Genomic DNA, 25,825 nt, shown 5'->3' on the forward strand with positions numbered 1-25,825 from the left:
GTAGACAATCTTTATGGAAGTATCTATGAATACGATAAGAAACTTGTTACGTTAGAGGAGAAGTTAAATGATAATCTGGTTGTTTTAAGCGGAATATGGCAAAATTATACATGCTTAAAATATATTCAGGATAATATGTGATGTTATTTTCATACTGAAAAGTAATAACAAACAATCTATATTCATAAATCATGTGTTATAAAAATATAACATTTTATGTTATTTATAAAATCTTAAAATTAGTAATATGTAATAAAGCAATTAATGAAATACTAAAAGGTATTATAAGATATCTAGTACATAATCTAACATATAAAAACAATTATATTATTTAGGAAATATAATTTTCAAGCTTTAGCAGATCAAACTCACTGTGTGTATCACCCATATGCCTAGCATTTCGAGTCCACGACCTCGAGACCATATGCAGCAGGGGATAGTTTGAGTCAACAAAAAGTGAGCTCCATCTTCTAGTCGCCAGATGCGACAATTTCTAACCGTACTTTCTTGCTATTTTTCACACGTGTGCCGGTGGAGCTCCTTTCGCATTGCGATGTATGAAGATTCATGTTCTCGGCATCTGCTCGCGGCCCCTATCCGACCTTTAAGAATAACTGAAGTGTTATGTTTTGCAAGACCAGAATTATTCTTCTTCCAACAACTCACTAACTATTTGAAAACTATTGTCTATATTTATTCGTACGTAAGTGCACATGACCCCTCACTTCTCACGTATCGGGCGAAATTGATAGAGTGATCTACCTAATAATTCTTTCTTTGACGCCCTGTCTATCAAGCACAGGATTCCCCAGAAGCCATGAGATATCGAGTGTTTGAAAAACGTGCCTTTGAATCCATAGGGCAACACGTTCGATAATCAACGCTAACTTCTTAACCAATGTACTTGCCAGATGCCCAAAAGCTTGAAGATTGGATGTCACGTGATAGCCATTCCTCCGCGCATCTTCAAGCCTTCATCTCTACTTGAAATGTACCGAATATTGAATCCAGAGATACTCCCCGAACTCTTCCTTTCGTCTCGCAACAATTATGTTTTTTCGGCCCACTCTCAATCCAATTGGACGTGCGCTACTCTCCTTTCGTAGACTTGCCAGCTCGTCCGTCATCGAACTGAAAACGCGCCCAGACCTTTATAACGGAGTATTCACGAAGTTTGGATGGGTGCTTGTAAAGAAAACACATGTGGTGAGGGGTTGGACCCAGCTTCAATTGAACCAAGTGCTTGAAGAAAAATTGGGCGAGCCGCTGGACCAACATGACTGGGACACGGTGCAGCAATACGCAGATGAGTGGGTAAGAACGGCTAATGCGAATCAAGTTCCGAAACTCAAGAGGAGAACGATGGCAGATAAAAGCAGAGAAGAAGACATGAAATTGTACTTGCAACAGCTGAGGTATGATGAAACGGAAGAGATCTCGGCAGATGATGAAAAGCGCAGGAAACGCCGGCTTGACGGAACAAAGGAAATCAAGCAGCATAAAGAAATTAACAAGAACGCTGTGTCCTTCACAAATGCTTGGAACTATTACATGGCGGTAACTTACAAGACGCATGAGAACCTCAGTCCCAAGGAGCGACGTGTAAAGGTGGGCACAGACTGGCGACAGATGAGCATGGATCAGAAGGAAGTTTACAGACAAGACTACACCCGTCTTCTAAACCTGGGCAAGGATGTCCTTCACGGAGAGATTGTCGACCAAGAGGTTAAATTGAAGGCAACGCAAAAACTATGGGAGGCCAAGGAGCGCGCGAGGCTTCGGAAATTGGGCGTTCTTTCGCCTGCAAACAAACACAGAAAATCAAAGTAAACTATACTTGGCTCGCTGTGTGATTCTTGTAAATACCTTGCGCATCAGAACACAAGTGCCGGTGCGTCTTCGTCCTCTTCATCGTGGCCCAGAAGATCGTAGACCTCAAACAGGTTTTCGTCAAGCATGCTTGTCTCGGTCGTGCTCAATCCAAACCTTCTTTGGGCAATCGAGACGAGTTGATGCCACGACGTGCTGCCTTCATAAATGTCATTGAGGTTTCTGAAAACTGCTTGTAGTTCACCCCTTTCAACAACGTGTGTGCCCAGAGATTCCAAGACGTAGTTCTCAGGCAAAGTTTCTAGTTGCGCCTGCAAGAGGTCAAGTAGTCGCAGAGAGAATTCCGCGTGGCACCGGAGGTACTTTTTACTAGTCAGAGCCAACGCTAGAAGGCTCATCCACTGAGTATACGAGCACAAGTTGCATAGCACCACGAAATGAATGAACGATACCTGGATTTCAGCAAGCAAGAGATCGATGTCGTGACCAAAAAGCTCAGCAAGGTACCATGACCGGTCCAATGCGTCTCGCGTGAGCTGCTCGCCAAAGGCATGGAGTCTCATCTTCTGAGGCTGTATGATGGTGTACTTGAGTTCCTCGTTCGACTGGTCACTGACTGAAATGTCCAGCTTCTTGCTTTTCAATACGTCCAAAAGAACCATGTTTTCCTCTGCCAGCGGCGTCGCCGTAGAGATGGCCTGGGACAGGCTCGGCAAGTATTCCTCAAGGGCCTCCGAGTCGATATACTGACAAAGTCTTGCCCACTTCCCGGGGTCTTCGGGATAGCTGACCATATACTGATAGACGTCGCCGAGATCCAGTCCCAGTGGGTCGTGCGGGGTAAAAAGGGCCTTTTCTTCGGTCCAAGTGACGGTCAAAGCCTCTCCGTCATGGACAGAAAACCACCACGCGTACCTCATCGAAACACCATCCTCGACCGAATCTGAATAGTGGAGAAGATGGTGTCCTGCAGGTATGAGCTTGATGCCCTTGAGGAAGTTCTGGACGGTGAAGAACTGGGTGTCGATGCCAACTACCGCATTGGGCCCAAGCCTGTCGACATTTTCAATGATAAGCGTTCCCAAGGGCGGCCTGTTATTCATGGTGAAGTATTGTGCCTGGCCGTGCGCTCGCTTGATGTCCCAAAAGCTCTTGCGCGCATCGTATGTGCAAACTTGGGGAAGCAGTGCCAATCGGAGACTATGTCAATCACGGACAGCCATGACAAGTGCGGAGTTTCTCTGAAGCTGCGAATGGCCATGTCTATTGGCCTGAGTTTGTGGTTTCCGAAGGCAAGGGTGCGGTGTTGCCGGGTCTGTCTAATAGAGTGCCCAGTGTAGTCTAATAGATTCCCCAGTGAAGTCTTAAAGAGTGCCCAGTGTAGTCTTATACTACGCGTAGTAGCTGATGAGCATCGCTCTCGTCGTTTTCACCCGCATCTTCGAGATCGTGACCAGCAGAGCCCTCTTCGGGGAGATGCTCCTGGAGCTCCGAGAAGCCCAGGTGGATCAAGCGTGATAGCATGAAGCGGTCAATGAACCCACAGGCGCAGCCAGCGGAGTCGTTGATGGTGAGCGTGTTCAAGTGGAGCCTCTCGAATAGCTCAATCACCTGTTTCAAGGACGCTGTGTTCTGGACAATTGTTGTTGGGCGCTCGACGCTCACCGCAACCTCGTATACCGTGCCGGTATTGCCTCGAACCCTGGCTTCGAAGGCCCGCTGCTCGGCCGCCAAAAACGCCGGCACTTTCGCCTGGAAACAAAGCAGGACCGACGCCTCCTGGACGTTCCCGATGTGCTCGACAATCAGCCGGTATATGCTCTTCTTGGACAAGTAGCCCAAGTTGACCGGGTGCGCGTCGCTTGCGATCAACGGGTACCCCTCGTGGTTGTCGTGGGCCAAGTATTCGTACAAGCTGGCGAGCGAATACGGCTGGCGGGGGAAGAGCAAGAAACGCCGTGTTCTTGCAAGCGGAACCATGACCGAGTCGATGGCCACGTCGGGCAAGCGGGCCCGGAAGCGCGCCGAGATGTGGCCGAAGTTGCAGAGCCCGTCGCCCTTGCCCAGGTTCACGTGTGGCGGCCCACAGGCGCTCTTCACGTTGAACTCGTGGCTCAACCAGGCGTCGTAGATGTTTTCCTCGCACAAGTGGTCGTTGACGAGCCGGGACGTCATGACCGCCACCATGATGGGGAGCACGTAGGTGACGGCGCCCGTCAACTCGAAGATAATCACCACCACGGAAAGCGTGAGTTTGGTGATGCCCAGCACAAACGCCGCCGAGCCCACGACCGCGTACGACGACGGCGACACGATGCACGATTTGGCCGTGCACGTGGCAAACGCCGCCGCGCCCACGTGGTTCTGGATGGCCTGCGAGAGGATCCCCACCAAGCGGCCAAGCGTGCCGCCCAAAACGAACGACGGCATCAAAATGCCGCCGGGGAGCGAGAGCCCGTAGCTATACGCCGAGAGAACAAAGCCCTGCACAAAGACGTAGGCGAGTTTGGCGGCCGTGGTCGCCGCAGACGACCCGCACATGAAGTTGACCGAGTTGGACTCTGCAGCCAGCAGGCTCTCGGCCGGGCAGTCGGTGAAGAGGAGCTTCAACAAGGCGCTGAGCGGCAACTTGGTCATCAGCAACGGGAACGTCAAGAGCGCCGTGGCCAAGCCCACACACAAGATCTCCAAGTACTGTGCGTTGCGGAGCGAGGTGCCGAAGACCGCGGCCAAGCGGGCCCAGAGCCCCTGTTTCCACTTGTTGGAGGAGAACCGCAAGTACGCCTGCGTGTACACGTGGCCGTAGAGCCCGCCTACGGCGCCGAGCATCATGAACGGGATCGTCTCCATGAAGAGCCAGCTGAAGTTGCCGAACAGCACCTCGAACAACGAGTGGTCCTCGAAGTTCTTGCCGTCCGTGAACACCTTGAACCCGTAGAGCGCCACCAACGCAATGGTGGCCGACACAAACGAGTTCCACATGAGCTTGGTGGGCGTGAAGTACGAGGGGAGAAGCTCCACGACAAACAACACCCCGCCGATGGGCGAGTTGAACGCCACGGCTATGCCCGTGGCCACCGCGGCGCTGAGCAACTCGCGCCGGAGACCCTCGAGCCGGCTTTTCCCGTACATGCGCTCGAAGCAGATGGTCAAAATGCAGCAGGCAATGTGCACCAACGGGCCCTCCTTGCCGAGCCAGAACCCGGAGCTGACCACCAACACGAGCCCGGCGATCTTGTACATGAGCATCTGCGCGCCCAAGTACTCGTCCATGTAGTAGTTGAAGCCGGCTATGATGAGCTTGATCTCGGAGATCCCGCTCTGCTTGACAAGCGGCGCCCGCGTGACCGTGATCACGCTTGCCATCGACACTAGGAGACACACCAACACCACGTAGATGGGGAAATCGAGCAACACGCGCGCCACACGCGTGTCGTGCCTGCTGATCACCTTCAGCCAGTCGGACCACGCGTCGGCCGGGCAGGTCAGGTACGGGTTTAGAAGCGACCACCCGTCGAGTCGCGAAAGACACAAGCCTTTCTTGAAGTCGTGGAGCCACACGGCGGCCAAGTCCACAAACACGGCCGTGTACCCCACCGCAAGCGACATCACGACCAAAACGGTCCATTTCTTCGGCGCCGAATGCGCTCCCGCCTTCGGGCTGGATTCCTTCATCCAATCGACGTACGTGTTGTCCTCGTACGTGTCGTCCGCCGGCCAGTCCTCGCGGCCAGTGCTGGCCAAGTCCACGTGACCCAGATATTGGATCGTGGGCATTTCTCGGGGGGGTTTTCCTGGAGGGCCTTGGGGTATTGGTGGTTTCTGGCGTACTGGAATTTGGAGCCGGGCCTCAATGTACAGGCGGTCAGTGAGCACCACGCCCAATGCGGGGGAGCGGGCTGGGCGAGCCGCATGCTGAGGGCGACCACGCAGATCAAAGCAGAAAGCCAAAATGCTGGTATCCGTTTGGCCGATTCCTCTCAGTAAAGAAACAGAAGAATGCAGCTATATGTAGAAGATCTATAAACAGGCCCCAATGCGTATCTCGTGTCGAACGATCAGAAACCACATGAAAGCAGGGACATCCGGAAGCAGGCTGAAAATTGAGTCAGCAGAGCCAAACCAAAAATGGTCATCCAGTCGAAAAGACTGAGTCTCCTGGAACAATGCCCTGGCTCTTGCGTCGTCGTTGCTTACATTTATTGGTGAATCCGCGGCCGCATACTTCCGTCACCGCGCACTGTCGAAGTCTGTTTATTAGCAATTATTAAAAGTATATTACCCAGTGAAATCTCCCTTCACAGACATAGCGCACCACAGTCCTCTACACCTGGTCACATGGACCACATGTGTCTTGTGACACTTCAATGGCTGTGACCCGCTGGTCTGATTCTTTCTGCTGCTGGTCTAGCTCGTGCAAGGCCAACGCCGTCTTGACATAGCCAAGACCCTGGTGAATCAGACACATCGTTTCGCCCATGGACAAATAGTTTGCACATAGTGCCTTGATGTTTTCTATGAGTAGAGCCTTCAACTCATCGGTGTTCACATAAGAGTGCCATGTGGTGGCCTTCTTGTACTCATTCGCATGGGTATATTCGTGGATGTCCTCCGACACTATGCCCGCACGATTAGCTGTGTAGAACAGGAGGTACTTCTCCCAAACCCGCTCCCTCATCTGGCTGATTTTACTGACTTCATCAGCAATGCTTGCAACAACATGCCCAAACTTTTTCTGAACCAAGATCAAGTCATCGTGAAGCTGATCAAACCGTGTGTCCAAGGTTTTTAACGCACAGCGACTCTGCTCAATTCTAGTCTCCCAGTATTGGCAGTCGATTGTTTCGTTGCCATCCATATTCGAGCTGATAAACAAAAGCTCGTCACATATGGCAGATCCCAAGCAGTCCAATTCACTCGCTGTTCTCTTGATGGCCATGATACTTTGGAGCAATACTCGGATCTTTTCATTGCACGGGTAAATAATGTTCGTGATCAAGTGCAGAAAAATGCGCAGATAGTTTTCAATGATGAGTGTAAGAATACGATTTTCCTTCCCCAAGTACTCTCCGTTAGTCGTTTTTGTCACTCCCTCACCCTTGGTAGCGTTCGATTCCGAAAGGCGTGAGGTCCCCGTGATGGAACCTTCAGAACTCACACTCAAATCTGAATTCGATAAGCAGTCGTCTTCTGCGTCCACGAATTTGACTGATCTTGTCTTTTGTGTTGACAGCGTTTCTTCCTCCTCGAACTCAAGAAGCAACAACCTGGTTCTTGTCCAAAGAGATATGGCGTGAGTGCGCCTTTGCCGGGTTTGCGCTGCCAACTCTCTGATGTAATCATTAAGCAGGCCTTCTGCAAGGAGCGCTTTAACAAAAGTGCCTTCTTCGTCAGCCGTGACATTGCTCTCACCTGCAAACGCCTTTGAGTCTTCAGCCGTGAACTTTACCCCGCTCATAGGTATCAGGTCAGTGTCATTCACTTCCAACACATCGTCACCATCATTCCACAAGGAAGATGCGTACTTTGAAGTTTTCAAATCGTTGTAGCTTGCGGCTGTTTTCTCGTTGATTGAACTCAGGGCGGATTCCAATACCTCTTGAATTGGTGGCATGTAATGCGGCAATGTTGCTCGTGTCCAATTTCCTTTGGTGCAACTATGCAAGAATGGGGGAAGCTTAGGCAATTTTGGAACTTGAAGGGGAGAGATAGATATTTCTGGATCACCGGAACAATGAGAAAGTCCAGTGACTGAAACCTCCTTTTCCTCGTACTCGGTCATACTCAATTCGAGCTCCAAGCATACTGTCAGACTTTCTGATTCATTGTTATGTTTTGCAGGACAAGCTCCTGGATCAACAACACAGTCAAGCTTTTCCAAAGAAGTCCCCACCACTTGTTTAGATTCGACCAAGTGTGTGGATGAGGTAATGCTTGCACAGTCCACCTCGTCAAGATTTGTCTCCGGCTTAGTTGGGAAAGTATTAGTAGGATTGACAAATAAATTCTCTTCACTTAAACCACGTGAATTTTGAATTCTTGGGAAGACTTTTTGATGTCTAGATCCTGAAGCTGCACCTGGAATTGCAATTTCAAGCCAGCTCACGTTTGTTTCGAGCGTCTCCCACTCTTCCAGTATGAACTTTCTTGTTCTGTACCCTGTGGCGCCAGCAGGTTCTACTTTTTCCTCTTCAAGCCCACCATAACTTGAGGAAGGAGATTCGTTGATCTTTTTTTCTTTAGTAAGTTCGGTTGAGTCTAAGCATTCTGCAGACACAAAGTTGAAAGCTTCGACATCACCATCTGATTTTTTGGAGAGGGACGAAGAGCTCTTCCCGGCATTAATTGAAACGTTTGTTAAATCAGGGAGGATATCCACCAGTATGCGCTCGTCAAACATAGTTTCAGAACGGCACATGTAATCCCGGAGCCCAAAGGGATCGATTTCTGCTCCCCGAATCTGATCAAAGTCTCCAATGTCTTCAATAATGTCACTGATGCTTCTGAGTAGGTAAATGGTAGGAACTTCGTCCCTTTCTGATTTATATTCAGAAACATTGTGACTCTTGCCAAGTCTTCTCGTGGTAGGAAGAAAGCTTGCGATTCTTCTGAGCTTTTGCTTCAAGGAGACTTTAGTGTTCAAATAACAGCCCTTGGAAAATGCCCTAGCTAGCTTCGATCCATTTTGAGCTCTCTGCCTTGAAAAAGATGGTTCCTGAGTGCCATTAGCTTGCAACCTCGTTGCTCTCGCAATCTGTGCTTTTGCAGTAACCAAGACATAGTAGGCAACAAGAATCAGAGTTTTTCGATCGATAGATCCCAATGACAACTTTTTCAAGAGTGAGCGTGCAAGTAATATGCTTTTCAAATTTTTTGATTGGCAAATGAACGCAACTGCATCGGTATGGGGTGCCTTTCTCAGTGCCTTTTCAGTCTGCAAATTGATTTTGTTGGAATCCTTTGCTTCCCTGTTTCTGTTTTTGACCCTTGAAAGAGAAATACCTTGGGTACAAGTAGACTGCTTGCACCCAGGCTTGTTTCTTTCTGAGCGCTCCGGTTTTTCCTTCTTTCTCGACAATCCTGTCTCAGTGGCATCTAGAGGAGATTTCGAACGGCTAATATTCTTTTGACAGTGGCTTCGAAAAACGGCTGAGGCCCTAGCAAACTTGGATAAAGGTTCTGTGGCACGTTCTAATTTGGCCAGGTATGTGGCGCTGGGCTTTCTGAAGACAGTGAATCCAAGTGGCGGGCCGTCTGGGGCGAGCTGGGCATTCATCACCTCTATGTTCTTTGAGTAATTAAACAACATTGGAAGTACTTTCTGTGGGTAGGACACGATTTCTTTAGGCAGACTCATGAAAGAAGCGTGGAATCCAATGACTTGCAGTATTCAGATTTTCCACGTGGAAAAGAACGAAAGAATCAGATAGCTCTTGACTTTCTTTTTGCCAAAAATAAGTTGTTGTAAAAGTATGAGTGTTTTCGTACGAAAACTAGGGAGGACGACTGTTTATAGGAATTTGGTCAAGGCGTTCTGGCATCAAATTCATCTCAACTTCTTGTCTGCCGCCCCCGACCACAAAAAAGCTTCCCCATGCTTAAAAATATGGTCGGGCATCTGCGAAAACAGGACAGTAAGCTCAGAGATTCCGAGATGCCTCACAGGGATATTGAAACTCACTGATGCTATTTTGAATGATTACACTTGAACTGCTAGTTAATATTCTCAACGAGTTTTGACGTATCTCGCAGTGCGGCTCAAGCTTTGCAGCCTAATTTTGGTGCAACATGAGGGCGCGTCACCAACAAAGCAGGCCGGCCTGCGGATTGCGATTTATTAGGTTGAAGCATTGAGAAAAAGTGAAGAATATAGCCTTTTTTTGAAATGCGCACATGATACCTGTTTACTAGCAATACCCCGACACCAGCTCATCGTATTTTTCTGCTTATAAATTTTGAGGAAATGACAATTATCGTTGCTTTTATGTGAAGGAATACTTGCCCGAAGTATGAAAAGACGGGAAGCCGGCTGAAAGCTATATCTCTAGTTGCATGACTCGTATATAGAATGTGTCGAATATTTTGATATATTAGGGCCTCTCTCACAAAATGACCATGGCATGTCTGTTTTTTTTTTTTTGTCTTAGGACAATCTAGTGGAGCAGATTCTGTTATGGTGGACTAAATACTGAGGAACCGGAAGACTAGTAAAGCTGGCACAAATTGAAGCCGACTAGAAAAATCCAGGATACCACACAAATTAGTTCTTTCTCAAGCATTAATATAGAATTGCAGCTTCAATGCGATTCTTTTCAAATGAGTATTCGGCATAGTGAGTTCCTCTTTTACCCAAATCTTCAAGCGTTATAATTCACATCATGACATTAAAACTTCGGCTTGATACCTGGGTAATACTGCTTTACATCCTATTCCTATTCATCCTTTCTAGGGGTCATTTTGGTGGGTTATATCGAGTCGGTGAAGAATTGAGTGTTTGACACATGCAGACAGGAATATCAGAAATTACAAAATTACACCCACCCAATTTTGAATGAAAATACATTATAAAGTAAAGGCTGGCTGTCATTCTCTAGAAAGGTATCAGGAAAGCCCGAGGATTTGTCCGAAATCAACTTTCAGAGGCAAATACCGCAGATATCAAACGGCACGCTTTACAAAGATCCTTAGATGCACAATTGTACTTTCGCAACCTCAAGACTTGTTCACCTGCGAGTCTATACCCGCCGGTTCATCAACACACCATGCTTCGCTGGTTATTTGAAGGATTCATCCTGAAACTCCAAAAGCTAGTGTGCAATAAAATTTTGGGTGTATGAGATTTTTGAGCTCCTTCCGTGTCCGGGTTAATAATAGGACGTATCAGTGACAGCGGCAATGCAATAGGGCAGGTCGGAAGTTTGCCATTTGAGTTCCAAAGTCAAGTTTGTCTCTCCTCATCTTAATCTACCTTTTTGCAAAAAAGCTCATATGGAAAAGACTGGGTAAAAACTTTGCGGACTGTTGGCTCGGGATCACACCCAAACCAAATACTAGTGGGCTTCAACATAAAATGGACAGATCCCAAAGGAACAATTGAAAATCTGCTCTAATCTGCGATACAGTTTTGCTTTGGTGTACATTACAACTGCCATCTACTAAAATAAAAGGTTCTCATGGCGAAGGGCCCATCTGATGGGAGGGTGCAGCCCCGTCCATAGCGGATAGCCGGATGCCTCGTTCCATGCTCGAGTTGATGCATCCCCTTCCATAACGAAATGCTTTGAAAACCACAAGGTGCTGCTCTTCGATGATGCTACACTGAATGACCCACAGCTAATGGACTCACGACTAATGGACCCACAACTAATGGACCTATAACTAATGAACCCACAACTAATGGATCCACAACTAAAGGTACCCCGGACGCCAAAGATTGAGAGAAAACAACTATATGAAGATGAATGTTCTCCACGCGCTTGAGGCTCTTTCTGAGATTTTTGAGAAAGGCGATAATTTTACTGATAACAGCAGGAAAAAATAAATGAAGGTATACGAATTGTGCTACAAGAGAGGTTTGAGTAATAAAATTGTCCAATATTCTCGCAAGAAAATGTACAAAATAGCTTCAAGGCTCTATTAGTGTCTCGATTTTATGAATTAATGAACCCACAACTAAAGGACCCACAACTAATGGACCCATGTCCTGCGCGTCTACTGTACAGCACCCAGACCCAAACCTGACCTACAACGCCTGAAAATCATATTCGGCTCACAAAAAAAAAACGGTATCATACACTTCTCTGCAAAAGCTCCCACAAGACCCAAAATTAAGACAGCAGTGGCTCGTGGCCTTCCGAACCACACGTCCTGGCGGAGACCTGCCAAAAAAAACAAAAAAAAAAACAGTACATCTGCAAGCACCAACCGCGCACCGAGAAAAAACCCAAGCCAAGACGAAGTGCAACGCCAAACACAGTACTCTTCACCATGTCGTTTCTCAACTCGACGTCCACACAGAACAGCGCTGCCACGGGCCAGGAGTTGGTCAACGATATCACGTTGAACAACGGGCCCGAGGACACCGTCACGGACTTGGCGTTCTCGCCCGTGCTGGACATGCTTGCCGTGGCCAGCTGGGACAAGAAGGTCCGCATCTACGACATCGACCCCAACTCCGGGAACTCGCAGGGCCGGGCGCTTTTCGAGCACGACGGCCCCGTGTTCAGTGCGCGGTGGACCGCGGACGGCGCCCGCATCGCCAGCGGCGGAGCCGATAAGCAGGTCAAGCTATTTGACTTGGCGTCGCAGCAGCTGCAGCAGATCGGCGCCCACGACGCGCCGGTGCGCTGTGTGCGCAGCGTGCTCTGCGGCCCCACCAACACGGAGGTGGTGGTCAGCGGGTCGTGGGACAAGACGTTGAAGTACTGGGATATGCGGGCGCCGCAGCCGGTGTCGGTGATCAACCTCCCCGAAAAGGTGTATTGCATGGACTCGTCGCAGAAGCTCTTGGTGGTGGGATGCGCCGAGCGGCACGTGGCCATCATCGACTTGACCAACCCGCAGCAGGTGTTCAAGTCGATCATGTCGCCGCTCAAGTACCAGACGCGGTCCATCGCGTGTTACCCCCAGGGTAACGGCTACGCGATAGCGTCCATCGAGGCGCGGTGCGCCATCCAATACATCGACGATGCGGAGCAACAGAAGGCCGGCTTCTCTTTCCGCTGTCACCGCAAGGGCGCCAACGGCGCCAACCCCCCGCGCACCACGGCGGTAGGCGCCAGCGAGACCCACTTGTACACGGTCAACGCCATCTCGTTCCATCCGATCCACGGCACCTTTTCCACCGCGGGCTCGGACGGCACCTTCTGTTTCTGGGACAAGGACGCCAAGCAGCGCTTGAAGAACTTCCCCAACGTGGGCGCGCCCATCACGGCCACGGCGTTCAACCGGAACGGCAGCATTTTTGCGTACGCCAGGGGCTACGACTGGTCCCAGGGCCACCAGGGCAACCGGCCCGACTACCCCACAGACGTGAAGTTGCACCCGCTGAAGGACGAGGAGATTAAGCAGAAGAAGAAGACGCGATAGACGCACAGAGACGAGCGTTTCCATGTGGCCCGGCACGTTTCCCGGGACTCTGCTGCAGGCGCACGTGGCCAGTGCAGCTGTTGTCCGTGGGGAAGGTTGGTCCACCGCAGGTTAGAATGCCGCCCACCAGATGAGCGTGAGGCCACGTACAGCCTTCGATGGACACTACGGAGAAACACGAGGAACGAGGCAGGTGAGGTACATGAAAAGTTAGAGCCGATGCGGAATGAGAGACAGGCGAGAGACAGAAGGAGAGAGAAGGAGCACGTGGAGCACATGGAGAGTCACGTGGAGCACAGGAAGAGTCACGTGGCGGACTGAAACAAACCCCACGGCACGCAAAACATAACACGAATACAACAGGCCCAAGAACGCACGTAGCCACGTGCAGAGCAGGTGGCGTGCGGGTGTCGCCAGCCCTTTGCTGTGTGCTGGCGGCCCCTGCCCTGGTCAGCCATGGGTTTCGTCTCCATTGGATGCAAGCCGCACATCGCCTGAGCAGCGTGCAGTGCCACCACCAGGGTGCCCGTGCGCCGCAAGCAGCAGGAAACACGTAGGCCCGCGCACCCGTGCATCCCGCGAGGGCAGGGAATCAATCACATTCGTCTGCGAACAAACGTGCCCCGGTCAAATTTTCATCCCGGAACGCACGAGTCAGACGGAGCATAAACACGCCGCCAGCACATCCCGCCGGACTTTCCAAACACCAGGCCCACACTCTCAGCGCCTGTCGTTTTTCTGTCCCCCTACTATTCTCGAGCAGCACAACGACCAGTCGATGCCAAAATGACCTGTCCACCTCGAGCACTCGTTTCAGAGCCATTTGCCTGCCAAGTGGAAACCGTCGAGCGGGCCCTTATCGAGGTCCAGAGCCAGCCGCTGTCATACTACGGGCGGCGCGGCAACAACACAAACACAGCGGCCCGAAACCTGCCCCAAATGGGGCTTTCCGCCGCCAGCCACAGCCTCATGGGCCCGGCCAATATGGGGTCCCTCCTGAACCCGCATGTTCCGGGCCAGCAGACCGCGGGCAAGCCCGGGCACGGCGCCGGTGCCGGCGCGTTCTTTGCGAACAGCAAGTACGGCTTTTACGCGCCCAACAACCAGCGGCCCCAGACACACCAAAACCCGCCGCCCGCCATGGATGTTTATGGCAACACGTACCGCGGGGCCTCGGGGCCCTCGGGCCTTGCTCTTGGCGGCAGCCCGGCAGCCGCCGGGTTCCACGTGCCGTTGGGCGCCGGGGGCTTGACGCCCCACATCCCGCAGGTGTTCAACGACGAGAAGGTATTCGTGGGCGGCGCGGTCGGGAACCTCGGCGATTCGCCCGCGTTGATGGACGCGAAGAAACAGGACGCGTTGGCCACGTTCGACCCGTTCGGCAGCGAGTTCTCGGGCCAGGGCTCGCACGGGCTGCTTTTCCTGCCCATGTTCAGTTCCCCCCGCCAGATCTTGGGCTCCGCCTACAGCTCGACGTCGTCGAACATCTGGGGCAACAGCGGCAAAAGCATGACGGGCGACGCGGCCGTGTGGGGCTAGCCAGCGCGCTGGAACCGGGCCGGGTGTGTTTCCGTGCTGGTGTTTTTGCGGGGCCGTTCTGAGAGCCCAGAGGGCGGGCCAGGCGGAGGGCGGGCCAGGAGGAGAGCGAACCGAGGAGCGGGGAGCGCAGAAACAAACAGAAGGAAAGAAAAGCAATGGAGTGAAGAAGGAGAAAGAACGAAGAGAAACTGAAGTCTGAGGAGGAAGGTTGAAGACGAAGAAGGAAAGGTGAAGACAAAGGAGGAAAGAATAAGACAAAGGAAGAAAAGAGGATGCAAAGGAGGAAAAAGGAAAAAAGAAAGACCCGGAGGGTCATGTCGGAGGTGGTGGGTGGAGGGCCCCGCGGCGCGCTGTTCGCGGCCGGCGGGGGATGTTCTACTAGAGGATATTTAAGTTTTTTGTTCGGTCTGGAAAAACCAGGGACAGGGTGCAGTAGTGCTGCGGATAATCGTTTGTTCGTCTCTGGTTTCAGTTAGTTATGGTCGGGGTCTGGTATTGTATGTACAAGGTTGTATGTGACTAAATGGATATTAGTTGTAATTGCGCGGTGCTCGCTTCCTGGCGAACGCGAAGGCCGAGCCGAGGTCACGTGCGGCGGTGGCTGGTGGGGAGGGGAGAGAGAGGAAAAGAGGGAGGTGTAGAGGGAGGGAGAAAGGGAGGTCAAAAATGAAGATGGACAGAAAAAAGCAAGAGAAAAAGCTGAAGATAGATGGTCCTCGCCAACGGCCCTGCAAAGAACAACAGCGCATCACCGGCCCGGGCCGTAACTCGGATACGCGACTCATTGTCCCTCTGCCTCCACCAATAATTACCGAAGCTTCCGTCAGCCGCACGGCGGGCGAAAGAGCCAGAAAGAAGAACCGGGCAGAGACGAAGCGAGTAGAGCTGAGCAGAGACGGAATTGACAGCATGAAGAACTAAGCAGAATGAAACAATAAGCAGAATGAAAATAGGCTGAATGGAGAAGTTAACAGAGAGACGAGAACAATAGAGAGAATTAACAGAGAGGACAGTGAAATGAACAGACGGTATAAACAGAACGAAGAAACAAACAGACCCCAAATTAACCAGAACCCAAATAACCAGAACCCAAATAGCCTGAGCCCAAAAGAAACAGAAAATAAAAGAAAGCACAGCAGAGAAATTAATCGGAACTCAAAACACATGAAAACAGACCCTGACAAGAGGCACACCTGGAAAAACCGGTCCTGCGCGAAGGCCCCAGGCCCGCCCGCTCACGTGACCACCACGGCGATAGTGGCCAGCCCAGGAAAAACGCGCATGGACCGAGCACGCACCGAACCCGCGGAAGAAGGCCCCAGGGAATTCGGCACGCAAACGAGCGCCAACACTGGCAGAGGCAGGCCCCAGCCACGGAACAGAAACCGAGGATGAACAAAACAGAAAGGGGAACACAGAGAGAGGAACAAGACAGAGAGAGGAAAAAGACAGAGAGGGTGAATAGAAAGTCGAAGAAAGAGAGTAAAGAAAAGCAGTAGGAGAAACAGAGTGAACAAACAGTGTAAAACAGACTAATAAAAAACAGAGTGAATGAAACTGGTGAAAGAATCAGTGTAACAAAGAATTAAAAAAACCCGGGTGAATACAACCGGTCCGAGAATCAGCGAAAAACTGGTGAAAGATTTAAAGTAAAAAAGAATTAAAAATCAGGGTGAATAAAACTGGTCCGAGAATCAGAGCAAAAAACTGGTGAAAGAAACAGAGTAAAAAAAAACTAAGAAAAACAAGGTGAATGAAACTGGTCAAAGAATCAGAGTAAAAAACTAGTGGAGGATTCAGAGCAAAAAAGAATTAAAAAAACCAGGGTGAATAAAACTGGTCCAAGAATCAGAGCAAAAAACTGGTGGAAGAATCAGAGTAATAAAAAAAGAGGGTGAATGAAACTAGTGGAAGAAATAGGGTGAATAAAAAGGGTCAAAGAATCAGAGTTAAAAAATTAATGGAAAAAACAGTAAAAAACAGTAAAAAAACAGTAAAAAAAACAGTAAAAAAAAACAGAGTAACAAAATTCACTGGGCACACTAAATACCTTGGCAGTCAACAGAGCGACATCATTAACGAGGTCAGCGAGATGAAGTGGAAGTCAACAGAGCGAACAAATCAACAGAAGCAACAAAGCATAAACCACCCCCAGCCCATCAACACCACCAAGTATAAACCCCAAAAAATACACCCACCAACAAATACAACAGCCATCAGCCATCAACGCCAGCAACTCATCAAAAAAAAAAAATTTGAAATCAAATACAAACCGCCCATCAAACCAAATCTCCACGCCGCGGCGCCGGGCCCTGCAATTCTTCGTAATATCTCTGCACCGCGCCACTCGCTCGCTAAGCGCACTTCTCCTCACGCAGGCGATCTCACTATCGTCCGGCATCAGCCAGTGCGGCCTGGGCACGGGGCCTCGCGCCAAACCTCCAAAAACAGCGCCTGGTCCTCCTCGGCTTTTTTGCGCCATCTTTTCCCATACGGCCATACTCAAAGGGTTCCATTCTCAAAGTGCCCCAGCCACCCGCCTGCGCCCTGGACCGCTGCCGTTTTAGCCCGGAGGCCGCCATTTCCCTTTCTCTGTGCCCACCGCCCAGCGCTCTTTGTGCCGCCTTTCGACCCGCCCTCCTTCCGTGCGTCGTGCCCATAGATAAAGGCGAGAACCCGTCCGCCCGAGCCAACAAAGGGAAAACAAGCAACAAAAGGACACAGCGGGCATAAAACACCACACAGACAGTGAAACAGACAGTGAAACAGGCCGGCAAGAAATAGTTGAACAGGCCGGCAAGAAAGAGTCGAGCAGGCCGTCAAAAAAAAGTTGAACAGGCCGTCAAAAACCAGTAAAACCGGCCGTCAAAAAACAGACAAACCGGCCGTCAAAACACAGACAAATAGGCCGTCAGAAAGCAGACAAACAGACAGACAAGCAGACAGACTAACAGACAGTCAAAAAGACAGTCAAACAGACAGCTAGACGGTCAAACACACAGCCAAACACACAGCCAAACACACAGCCAAACACACAGCCAAACACACAGCAACGCCCCCGCTAATCGTGCCCCGACCTCCTCCGCACACCAGCACCACTGGAGCCCCTCACCACAAATGAGCATCCACAATACCCCGCACATGCACAGCAAGCGGCCGCCAGGGCCAGCCGGCCCCGAGCCCCAGGCCGCCATGGGCATGCCCCAGCACGGCTCCCCGGCGCCCGCAACACAGCCGCCGCACGTCGCCATGAACAGCGCCCGCTGCGTCTCCGACTCCAACGTTTCCAGCCCCCGCCAGCTCTTGAACGCCTACGTGTACGAGTTCTTGGTCAAGAGCACGTTGCCCGACACCGCGCGGCTGTTTGCCTTGGAGGCCGACCTCCCGCTGGTGCCGCTGGGCCAAGCGCAGCAGGCCCCGCAAACGTCGCCTGCCCTCATGGGCCGTGCGGACGCCGCAGCCACCTTGTTCGACAAGGACCCCGGCCCCGCAAGCCTGGCCTCCGCCACGCCCCACACCCCGGCGCTCTCCGTGGCCCAGTTCGCCGAGGACCACAATCTCCCCGGCTTGGCCCTCCGCATGGAGGCGCCCCAGGGCTTCTTGTTGGAGTGGTGGCAGGTCTTCTGGGACGTGTACCAGGCCAAGAACGACCGCGGCCCGTCCTCGGCCGCCGCCGCGCAGTACCTCCACATGCAGATGGTGGCACAGCGGCAGGGAAACGAGCCGTTCCACTCGGCCTCTGCGCCCACGCAGCCCCCGCAGACCATGCTTGCGCCCACGGCCGCCCAGCCGCCCATGGCCAACATGGTGCCGCACGGCGTTCCCGGGCCCCTGGGCCCCGCGCCCCAGATGACTGTGCACCACCAGCAACAGCAACAGCTCCAGCAACAGCAACAGCTCCAGCGCCAGCTCCAGGCCCAGCAGCCGCCGCCCAACATGGACCCGCGCCAGCAGCGATACATGATGCAGATGATGATGAAGCAGCAGCAGTTTCAACAACAACAACAGCAGCAGCAGAAGCAGTTCCAGAACCTCCAGAACCAGCCTCTGCAGCTCCAGGGCCAGCCACAGTTGAACCAGCCCCCGGCCCAGGGCCCGCCGCTACCCCCACACACCAACTTCTCCCACATGCAGCAGCAGCACATCCAATTACAACATCAGCAGCAGCAGCAAACGCCGCACCAAACGCCTCAACAAGCCCCGCTCCACACGCCACCCCATCCGCAGCACCCAGTCCCGCAGGGCATGGACCAGCCGATGAATAACATGCCAATGAACATGAAACTGCAGCAGATGTTCATACATCAGCAAGGCTTGACCCAGGCGCAAAACCGCATACAGCAGCAGGCGCAGACGCAAATGAACAATCTCAGGCAACAGGCCGTTGTCTCCCAGCAGCACCCGGGCCAGAACTCTACTGCTGCCGCTGCTGCGGCCGTCGCCGCCGCCGCTGCCGCCGCTGCAAACCCTCTTCCCACAGACGGCAACAGCCCGGTCAACATCAACGGCCAGCGGATGAACCAGATGCGTACTCGCCCCATGCCGTCCCAAAACCTTGCCGCGGCGCAGGTGCCTTTCCAGGGCAATATGGTCAACGGTGCTGCAATGTCTTCCTCCTTCGTTACAGGTAACGCACCAGGACCCGGACACAACATGCCAATGGGGAATGCTCCAATGGCCAACAACGGACCGTCTGGACAGAACTCCAATGCCTTGCAGGATTATCAAATGCAGCTTATGATGCTTGAACGGCAGAACAAAAAGCGTCTTGATATCGCGCGATCCAACGGCACCTCCGAGAGCCCCGGTCCCATGCAGCAAGTCCAACAGCCGGTGCAGATGATGCCTCATCAACAAATCAAGGCGCAAGCCAGGCCGTCACCGCGCATGCAGAGTCAAGTCTCGCCGGGCGCCGGTGGCACGAAAACAAAGAAGGAGCCGGCATCTAAGAGGAAACAGAACGCACCAACCAGCGCAACCACACCACAGTCTGCTGGCACAGACGTTAAGGGTGTTGTGAACGGGAGAGGAGCTGCCGGTGGGCAGGTCAAAAGAGAGCGGCCCACACCGACTACCGAGTCCGAGGGAGCCAAGAAAAAGAAGAAACTAGACAACGGTGATTCTCCAAAGAAAGCAGCGAAGCACGCTCCGGGCGCAAAGAAGGAGAAATCCACTCCGAAAGTCAAGCATGCTGAGGAGCCGAAGCTGGACACCGTCAATCTCGATATGGCAGATGGCAAGACATATGACCATTTTTCTACGAGCAAAGTGCCCCCTTCCAACTCAGCCTTATTCCAACCAACTCTTGGGAGCGTCGAGATCATTGGAGGAGCGGCTGGACCGGCGGGCAATAACGACGTGAACTTCTTCAACGCTGGGGTGAACTCCGGCATTGACGATATCGACTTCGACTTTAATCTGTTTCTAGATGGCGGGGATGAGGGCTTGAACGATAGACTTTCGACTTTCAGCTGGGGAAACCCTATCGAGGGTGATTGATACGGTTTTTCTCGGTTGGAAAGACATACAATTTTCCACAATTAAAATTATTCATCAAGCGGACACTGGACTGCGGGCAGATGCGGGAAGAGGTGTACACGGTGGGTTTGGATTCGTGTTTCCATTCCAGTGGAGCAAGACGGCCGCAGGTCTCCCATTGCAGGCCGCTCTGGCGTCACCAAACAAACGTTTGCAATTCTATGCATATACTTTTCGGCCCAACTATGGCAAAAAACAATATACTTACTTTTTAGTCTCCAGGGCCTTCGGCTTGCCCCCCAAGTAGTAGTCAGCATTGTACCATGTTGCAACCAAAACCACGGCGAGAATGGCGACAAGAAGCTTCGAGCTGTCCACGGTGGACGGGAACACATTCCAGCACCACTCGTGGGCAGCAAAAATGAGTGCCCCGGTGAAAACATTGCATCCTGCAGCATGGAGCATGAAAGGAAACAGCCACTGGTACCACGAGAGAAACTGATAATGCAAGGACCGCGAGAACAAAATGCCCACGAGGTTTGTCACGGCAAACGTCAACAAGATCAACCTCGGGCCAGAACTCTGCTGGATAAAAAGATTGCCGGACGCCCGTGTGTTCTTGAATGGACGGAAGAGCCCATCTTTGGCCAAGTGCCAAAGCGATTTCTGCGTGACCCGTGGCGACACGAACCGCGTGGCCACAAACAAAAGCAACACCGCCACGTGGCCCACCAACAAGTAGCGAGCAAACTCGTCGGACACAAACATATCCTCAGGAACAAAGCGCCAGTTGACGGTCCAGGTGTGCAAGAACTTTCTGGAGAAATCGAACGCTCGCGTGAGATACATTCTGCGCAAGTACCGGGCCTCGTCGTCCCAGAACAACGGCAAAAGAAACCTCCATCCAATGAGCACTTGCACCAAGGGAATGACGGCCACGACGGCCAAGCAGTGGAACAAGCGCTCGCCGACAAGAAAGTACACCACAATCACAAATGCGGGGAGATAGAGAAGAACGTTCATCTTGACGCTGAGGGCCATGCTGAACACGTCTGCGGCCACGGCACAAAGCCAAAACGTCACTGTGCCCGAAAGCCGCGGCGCCCAGTACGATGCCTGCTGGAGAATGAGGATCACAGCAAGCACGCCGATTGTCGTGAAGCAGTCGTTGAACATGCGCAACACGTATATGGAGTATAGCCGTTTGCTGCAAAGAAGCAAATAGAGGGGCCACGGGGGGAAATCCCCGGCCATCGTGTACACGGCACATGTGAAGATCACCGTCACTGAGAAAAGATAGCCAAAGGCAAGCTGTGCAATGCGCAAGTTGGCACCGCCATCTGTGAGCCAATACAACGTCTGGTACACCTGGATGAACCCAGCCGGGTACACCACGGGGCCGGTGTCACCCACGATCTGCGAGTAGTCGAGTGCCCCTGCATTGACTAGCTCCACCTGCTGCATGTAAGTGGAAAAGTCGACTTCCGTATACGGCACGTGACTGATGATGAATTTACAGATCATCGAGGACAAAAAGACTAGCACGGGGACCACGGCTCGGTTCACGGCCGGCTCATATACGAGCACCACGGCGCCGTTGACGATGTCAAGAGCCACGTTTTTCACTGTGAAGGCCGGGAGCTCTGGAGGTGTTTTCTGTTGCTGGTCCGGCTGCACCGACGCTGTGACTTCTTTACGGGCACTGCTTTCAGCCTGGGCCATAATGTCGAGTATTCAGGAGGACGATCAGACTTGACGAGAGAAATGCGAGACGGGAGCGGACGAATTGATAGCCGGATGAGCAGAAAAATTGCCAGACGGATGATCAGAAGATTGCCACAGGATACAACACCGATGTCATCTGTGGAATCTATTGTGAGCAGATGAGTCGCGGTGCCAGACATGTGCGCGGGTGCAGGCTTATCAGCACCGGGCCTGATGGATGTTCGGGGTGGATATACAACAAGGCCTCGGCCAGCCTGAGGTGTGTAGGAGTATCGGTATATCACCAGCCATAGGAATTCTCCCAGGCATGTTTACGTTTTCGACGGAAAAGGGAGTCTTGACTTGCATGAGACCCACGATGCCGGTTCGTCTGGGTGCAATAGCTTCTTGGGGCGTGATATCAAGTTCGCTTCGACGTCGGTGTTGCCCGCCAGATGAGTTATTGGATCAGAGATCTTGAAAGAATATTTCTGCTTATTTTGGCGATGTATGTGTATGTCTGTAGGTCAAAACTGTTGATAGAGATGGGGCCTATGGTATAACACGTGGTTGATTCATTTATTAGTATCGCCCGCATGGTGATTCGGAGCCTTGTGAAATACTCCGTTTGGGTAGGGCTTTCTATTTCTGGAAGCACTAAAGCTCAAGCTATCTTCCGGTGCACTCTAGGGCAATTGTATAGTAGATGAGTGGTGTCGCGAGATCCAATTTTAGTGATTGTAGGCAACGGCTTCTTTCCTCTGCAGCCATCAAAGAATGGTTTTCGCATAGACCGAGGAGACGTGCTCGTGACAATGGCTTGCCCAGTGCAATCTTGAGGGTTAGACCACCAAGAGTTGGGTCCCGATGGGGCAAGAGATGATTCTGGAGCTAGAGCCCGCATCCACAGCTTGCCTCCCAGAAGGATTTGAAATGAGCTTGAGACACTTTAATGCGAGCGAGTCACTTAGGAGCTCCTGCGGCAGAAGCGTTAGTTTTGGTTGATGGCACATTCCATTTACGTAAGGGCATCGGGCGTGAAGCCCCATGTTACTTTGGGCGTGGTTCCGTATACATATGGGGTTTGATATTTACGATATTTCTGGGAGGAAATCATACATTAGTCGAGTTTGGTGCAGTGCAGTCGCAAACATGCACGTATAAGTGATACATGGACAGGTCTCCGGCTCTTCAAAGCATGGCCCCCGCTTCTCGCCGTGCGTCACCGAGACGGAATGATCAACGATCTGCTGCAGACCAACGCCACGTCGCTAGATCTCAAGACTGGGTTTGCAGTTTTCTCGTCGTCTTGCAGCAAGGGCCTATGGCCTGCTTGCTTTTCGTGGACCGAGCCATGCGTGCATACTTTTCGTGGACAGAGCCATGCGTGCCACCGGAAGCCGGCTTCACGCAGCCTCTTCCGGTGCCGGGAGAGGCTAGACATAAGCGCGGACGTTTCTCTTCCTCATGTTCTTGGTGGCCTCTCGTCTCTTCTTCTTGCACTCGCGGCCGACCTCGCCCCGCACGGACCAGAACCACTTTTCGTAGTCGTCCTCCTCGCCCTCTGCGAGCTCGCGCATGGAGGCATCGTCGTCCGGCTCGCCCGGGAGCCTGAGCCTCTGGCCCAACAGGCCGATCTTGCCGAGCTGGGTCTGCGTCTGCAAGAACGGCGACTCGGCATGGCTCCAGAAAAGACCGAACTTGCGCTTGTTCGTGTGCCTGCTGTCCAGCCTCGCCTTCTCTTCGTCCTGCTTGGACCTGATTTGCTCGAGGAGCCGCTGGCGCTCGGCCTCCTCGACGGCCTGCTTTTCGTTGTCGATGTCGTCTTCGGGGGCCGCGAGGCTGAAGCCGGCCGCGTCCTGCTGGCTCTGGTTGAACAAGGACCGGAGGGTCTCTGTGGTGCTGGGGGCCTCTGGCGCGGTGAACTTGGGCATCAAGTCCTCGTCGCTCTCGACGGGGTCCGGGTCCTGGGAGTCGCCGGCGTCCTCGGCGGAGCCGGGGGCCGGATCTGAGGCCGGATCGGATGACAGATTGGAGGCCAGATCGGATGACAGATCAGATGACAGATCAGATGACAGATCAGATGACAAATCAGATGACGGATCAGATGACGGATCGGATGGCAGATCGGCGGACAGATTGGAGGACAGACTGGGGGCCAGACCGGGGGCCAGACCCGAGGAAGACGCGCCCTCGCCGCCCGCGTGCTCCTCGTCGTACTGCGTCTTGATGGCCTCCGTCGTGCACAGCCGCTGCAAGTCGTCCATGTCGAGGACGTTGCCCTCGTCGCTCTCCGAGTAGTAGACGTCCTCGGGCGGGCGCTCGTGGGAGGCCTTGTACTGCGCAAGCGCGGCCGGCTCCGGCGCGGCGGCGTCGTCGTCGGAGCCGCTCAAGGCCAACACGCCCTCGGCCTCGAAGTCGAAGCGCCGCACCGTCCGCTGGCCCTTGCTGTCGTAGCACACGGCCTCGTCGTCCGAGGCCTCGTCTGGCTCGAGGGGCGCCTGCCTGCGGGAGTCGAGCGAGGAGAAGAGCCGGGCCAACACGGCGTTGTTCTTGGAGCGCTCGTCAGCCGCGGGCTCCAGGGCCTCCTCGGGCGCCGGGGCAGCCGCGGCCAGGCCGCCGTAGCCCAGGGCCTGGGCGCCCGAAATGCCGCAGCCCGGTTCCGGCGCGCGGCCCGCGCTGCGCTCCACCACGTGGCCGTCGCCCGAGCGCCACGCGCCGTCCACGAAGCCGTGGGTCAACGCGCGCACGGGCCGGAGCTCCACGCCCCACAACTTGGTCTTGTAGCAGCGGATCTGCTTGAGCTCGCCGTTGACCAACACGCGCATGGTCTGCTGGCGGCGCACGAAGTGTGCGGGCGGCCGCGCGGTTTTCCGGACGCGGCCCGGCACCACGTCGCCGTGGCCCGAGGTGTGCGAGTACTGCTGGCGGAAGCCGGCGCGGGGCTGCAACGTGCATCCGTACGAGCGCGGGCCGGCCAACGCGTGCGCCGGGGGCTTGTGCTTGGTGTTGCCGCTGGCGTCCTGGAACGTGTGGGCGGACTTCTGGTACCCCATGCTGGAGTGGTTGGCGCCGATGACGCTGGTCGTGACGAGCGGCGCGCCGGACACGCGGTTGCGGGGCGCCGGCGTGGCCGCCTCGCGGATCCGCGCCGCGCGGGCGGCGGCAATGGCGGCGCTGGTTTTGAGGAGCGGCTGCGCCAGGCCGGCCGGCCGGCCGTGGTCCTTCTTCCAGGCCTGGTCATAGGCGGGCCTGGCCGGCGCGATGCTGATCTTGCGGCCCATGTAGAGCATGCCGTGGAGCGCGGCCTGGAGCCGGGCAAAGTCGCGGTCGCCGAGCTGCATGTCCACGTAGCCGAAGTAGTGGTCGCCGGCGGGTTTGGAGTGGAGCTCGAGGGGCCGCACGATGCGGCCGAACCTGGCCAAGCGCGAGCTGAGCACGGCGGCCTTTTCCTTGAGGGCGGGCGAGATGTTGCCGATGTGGAGGCGGCGGCACGCTGCGGGCGCGGGGTCACTCATGCCGGCGGGGACGGGGTGTGGTGGGGTGGTGCTGATGGAGGGGTGGTTTCCAAAGAGGCGGGCCTGATGGAGGAGAGAAAGGGCGCTGCGATGCGGCGCGCCATGGCTCTTTTTTTCGGCGCGATGGGGCGCGCGGCCCTGGGCCGGCAGGGCGAGGGGGCGGCGGGAGAGAGGCCATGGGGCCGGGGGAAAGAGGGGTGGTGTGAGAGGAAAAGGGGTGGCCTGGAAAAAAGGGGTGGCCTGGAAAAATGGGGATGGCCTGGAAAAATGGGGGATGGTTTGGGAAATAAATGGGATGGTTTGGGAAATAAATGGGGACGGTTTGGGAAATAAATGGGATGGTTTGGGAAATAAATAGGGATGGTTTGGGAAATAAATGGGGACGGTTTGGGAAATAAATAGGGATGGCTTGGGAAATAAATGGGGCGGGCGTGGGAAATAAATAGGGCTGGGAAAGACGGCGCCTTGTGGCAGCATGTGATTCCGAGTTGCTGGAGGCTTCTTTGGCCAGGGTGCAGCCGGCTGCTAATGGTGCTGTGTCGCTCTAAAAACCATAGATTAGAGATTTCATCTGATGTTGTAACATTTAATAGGTTCAACATATACAGCACCTTTTCCCAACATGCTATGTTCAGCATCTGATTTCCCAGGATACCTAAGTTGGGTGA

The 25,825-nt window shown here is 53.3% G+C and overlaps 11 protein-coding genes across 11 annotated transcripts; 5 read left to right on the forward strand and 6 right to left on the reverse strand.

The window, feature by feature from the left end:
• Positions 1-1,113: 1,113 nt before the first annotated feature.
• METBIDRAFT_22916 (uncharacterized protein) lies at positions 1,114-1,812 on the forward strand (the record flags this gene model as incomplete). Its single annotated transcript, XM_018855220.1, has 1 exon — positions 1,114-1,812. A coding segment is annotated over one exon (699 nt), but the record flags the coding sequence as incomplete, so codon positions are not given.
• A 62-nt stretch (positions 1,813-1,874) lies between these two features.
• Positions 1,875-2,933, reverse strand: METBIDRAFT_78843 (uncharacterized protein; the record flags this gene model as incomplete). The annotated part of the gene is made up of 1 exon (XM_018858955.1): positions 1,875-2,933. The coding sequence occupies one exon, from the start codon at positions 2,931-2,933 to the stop codon at positions 1,875-1,877; it is 1,059 nt and encodes a 352-aa protein (XP_018710996.1).
• A 283-nt stretch (positions 2,934-3,216) lies between these two features.
• METBIDRAFT_78844 (uncharacterized protein) lies at positions 3,217-5,607 on the reverse strand (the record flags this gene model as incomplete). Its single annotated transcript, XM_018858956.1, has 1 exon — positions 3,217-5,607. The coding sequence occupies one exon, from the start codon at positions 5,605-5,607 to the stop codon at positions 3,217-3,219; it is 2,391 nt and encodes a 796-aa protein (XP_018710997.1).
• Positions 5,608-6,154: 547 nt separating this feature from the next.
• Positions 6,155-9,187, reverse strand: METBIDRAFT_12473 (uncharacterized protein; the record flags this gene model as incomplete). The annotated part of the gene is made up of 1 exon (XM_018854230.1): positions 6,155-9,187. The coding sequence occupies one exon, from the start codon at positions 9,185-9,187 to the stop codon at positions 6,155-6,157; it is 3,033 nt and encodes a 1,010-aa protein (XP_018710998.1).
• A 2,630-nt stretch (positions 9,188-11,817) lies between these two features.
• On the forward strand, positions 11,818-12,918 carry GLE2 (RNA export factor; the record flags this gene model as incomplete). The annotated part of the gene is made up of 1 exon (XM_018858957.1): positions 11,818-12,918. The coding sequence occupies one exon, from the start codon at positions 11,818-11,820 to the stop codon at positions 12,916-12,918; it is 1,101 nt and encodes a 366-aa protein (XP_018710999.1).
• Positions 12,919-13,071: 153 nt separating this feature from the next.
• Positions 13,072-13,599, reverse strand: METBIDRAFT_199761 (uncharacterized protein). The gene has a single exon (XM_018854915.1). It carries the CDS (start codon positions 13,491-13,493, stop codon positions 13,224-13,226), a length of 270 nt encoding a protein of 89 aa, XP_018711000.1. The 5' UTR covers positions 13,494-13,599; the 3' UTR covers positions 13,072-13,223.
• Positions 13,599-14,647, forward strand: METBIDRAFT_199779 (uncharacterized protein). The gene has a single exon (XM_018854916.1). It carries the CDS (start codon positions 13,705-13,707, stop codon positions 14,455-14,457), a length of 753 nt encoding a protein of 250 aa, XP_018711001.1. The 5' UTR covers positions 13,599-13,704; the 3' UTR covers positions 14,458-14,647.
• A 502-nt stretch (positions 14,648-15,149) lies between these two features.
• Positions 15,150-16,305, forward strand: METBIDRAFT_32481 (uncharacterized protein). The gene is made up of 2 exons (XM_018856055.1): positions 15,150-16,194; positions 16,261-16,305. The coding sequence occupies exon 1, from the start codon at positions 15,475-15,477 to the stop codon at positions 15,850-15,852; it is 378 nt and encodes a 125-aa protein (XP_018711002.1). The 5' UTR covers positions 15,150-15,474; the 3' UTR covers positions 15,853-16,194; positions 16,261-16,305.
• A 1,269-nt stretch (positions 16,306-17,574) lies between these two features.
• On the forward strand, positions 17,575-19,956 carry FLO8 (Flo8p; the record flags this gene model as incomplete). The annotated part of the gene is made up of 1 exon (XM_018854231.1): positions 17,575-19,956. One exon carries the CDS (start codon positions 17,575-17,577, stop codon positions 19,954-19,956), a length of 2,382 nt encoding a protein of 793 aa, XP_018711003.1.
• A 243-nt stretch (positions 19,957-20,199) lies between these two features.
• Positions 20,200-21,657, reverse strand: METBIDRAFT_43675 (dolichyl-P-Man:Man(5)GlcNAc(2)-PP-dolichol alpha-1,3-mannosyltransferase; the record flags this gene model as incomplete). The annotated part of the gene is made up of 1 exon (XM_018857685.1): positions 20,200-21,657. One exon carries the CDS (start codon positions 21,655-21,657, stop codon positions 20,200-20,202), a length of 1,458 nt encoding a protein of 485 aa, XP_018711004.1.
• Positions 21,658-22,688: 1,031 nt separating this feature from the next.
• Positions 22,689-25,583, reverse strand: NOP8 (Nop8p). Its single transcript, XM_018856056.1, has one exon. It carries the CDS (start codon positions 25,155-25,157, stop codon positions 23,076-23,078), a length of 2,082 nt encoding a protein of 693 aa, XP_018711005.1. The 5' UTR covers positions 25,158-25,583; the 3' UTR covers positions 22,689-23,075.
• Between the last annotated feature and the right edge of the window lie 242 nt (positions 25,584-25,825).

Source organism: Metschnikowia bicuspidata, assembly GCF_001664035.1.
Source record: "Metschnikowia bicuspidata var. bicuspidata NRRL YB-4993 chromosome Unknown METBIscaffold_4, whole genome shotgun sequence".
NCBI lineage: Eukaryota > Fungi > Ascomycota > Pichiomycetes > Serinales > Metschnikowiaceae > Metschnikowia > Metschnikowia bicuspidata.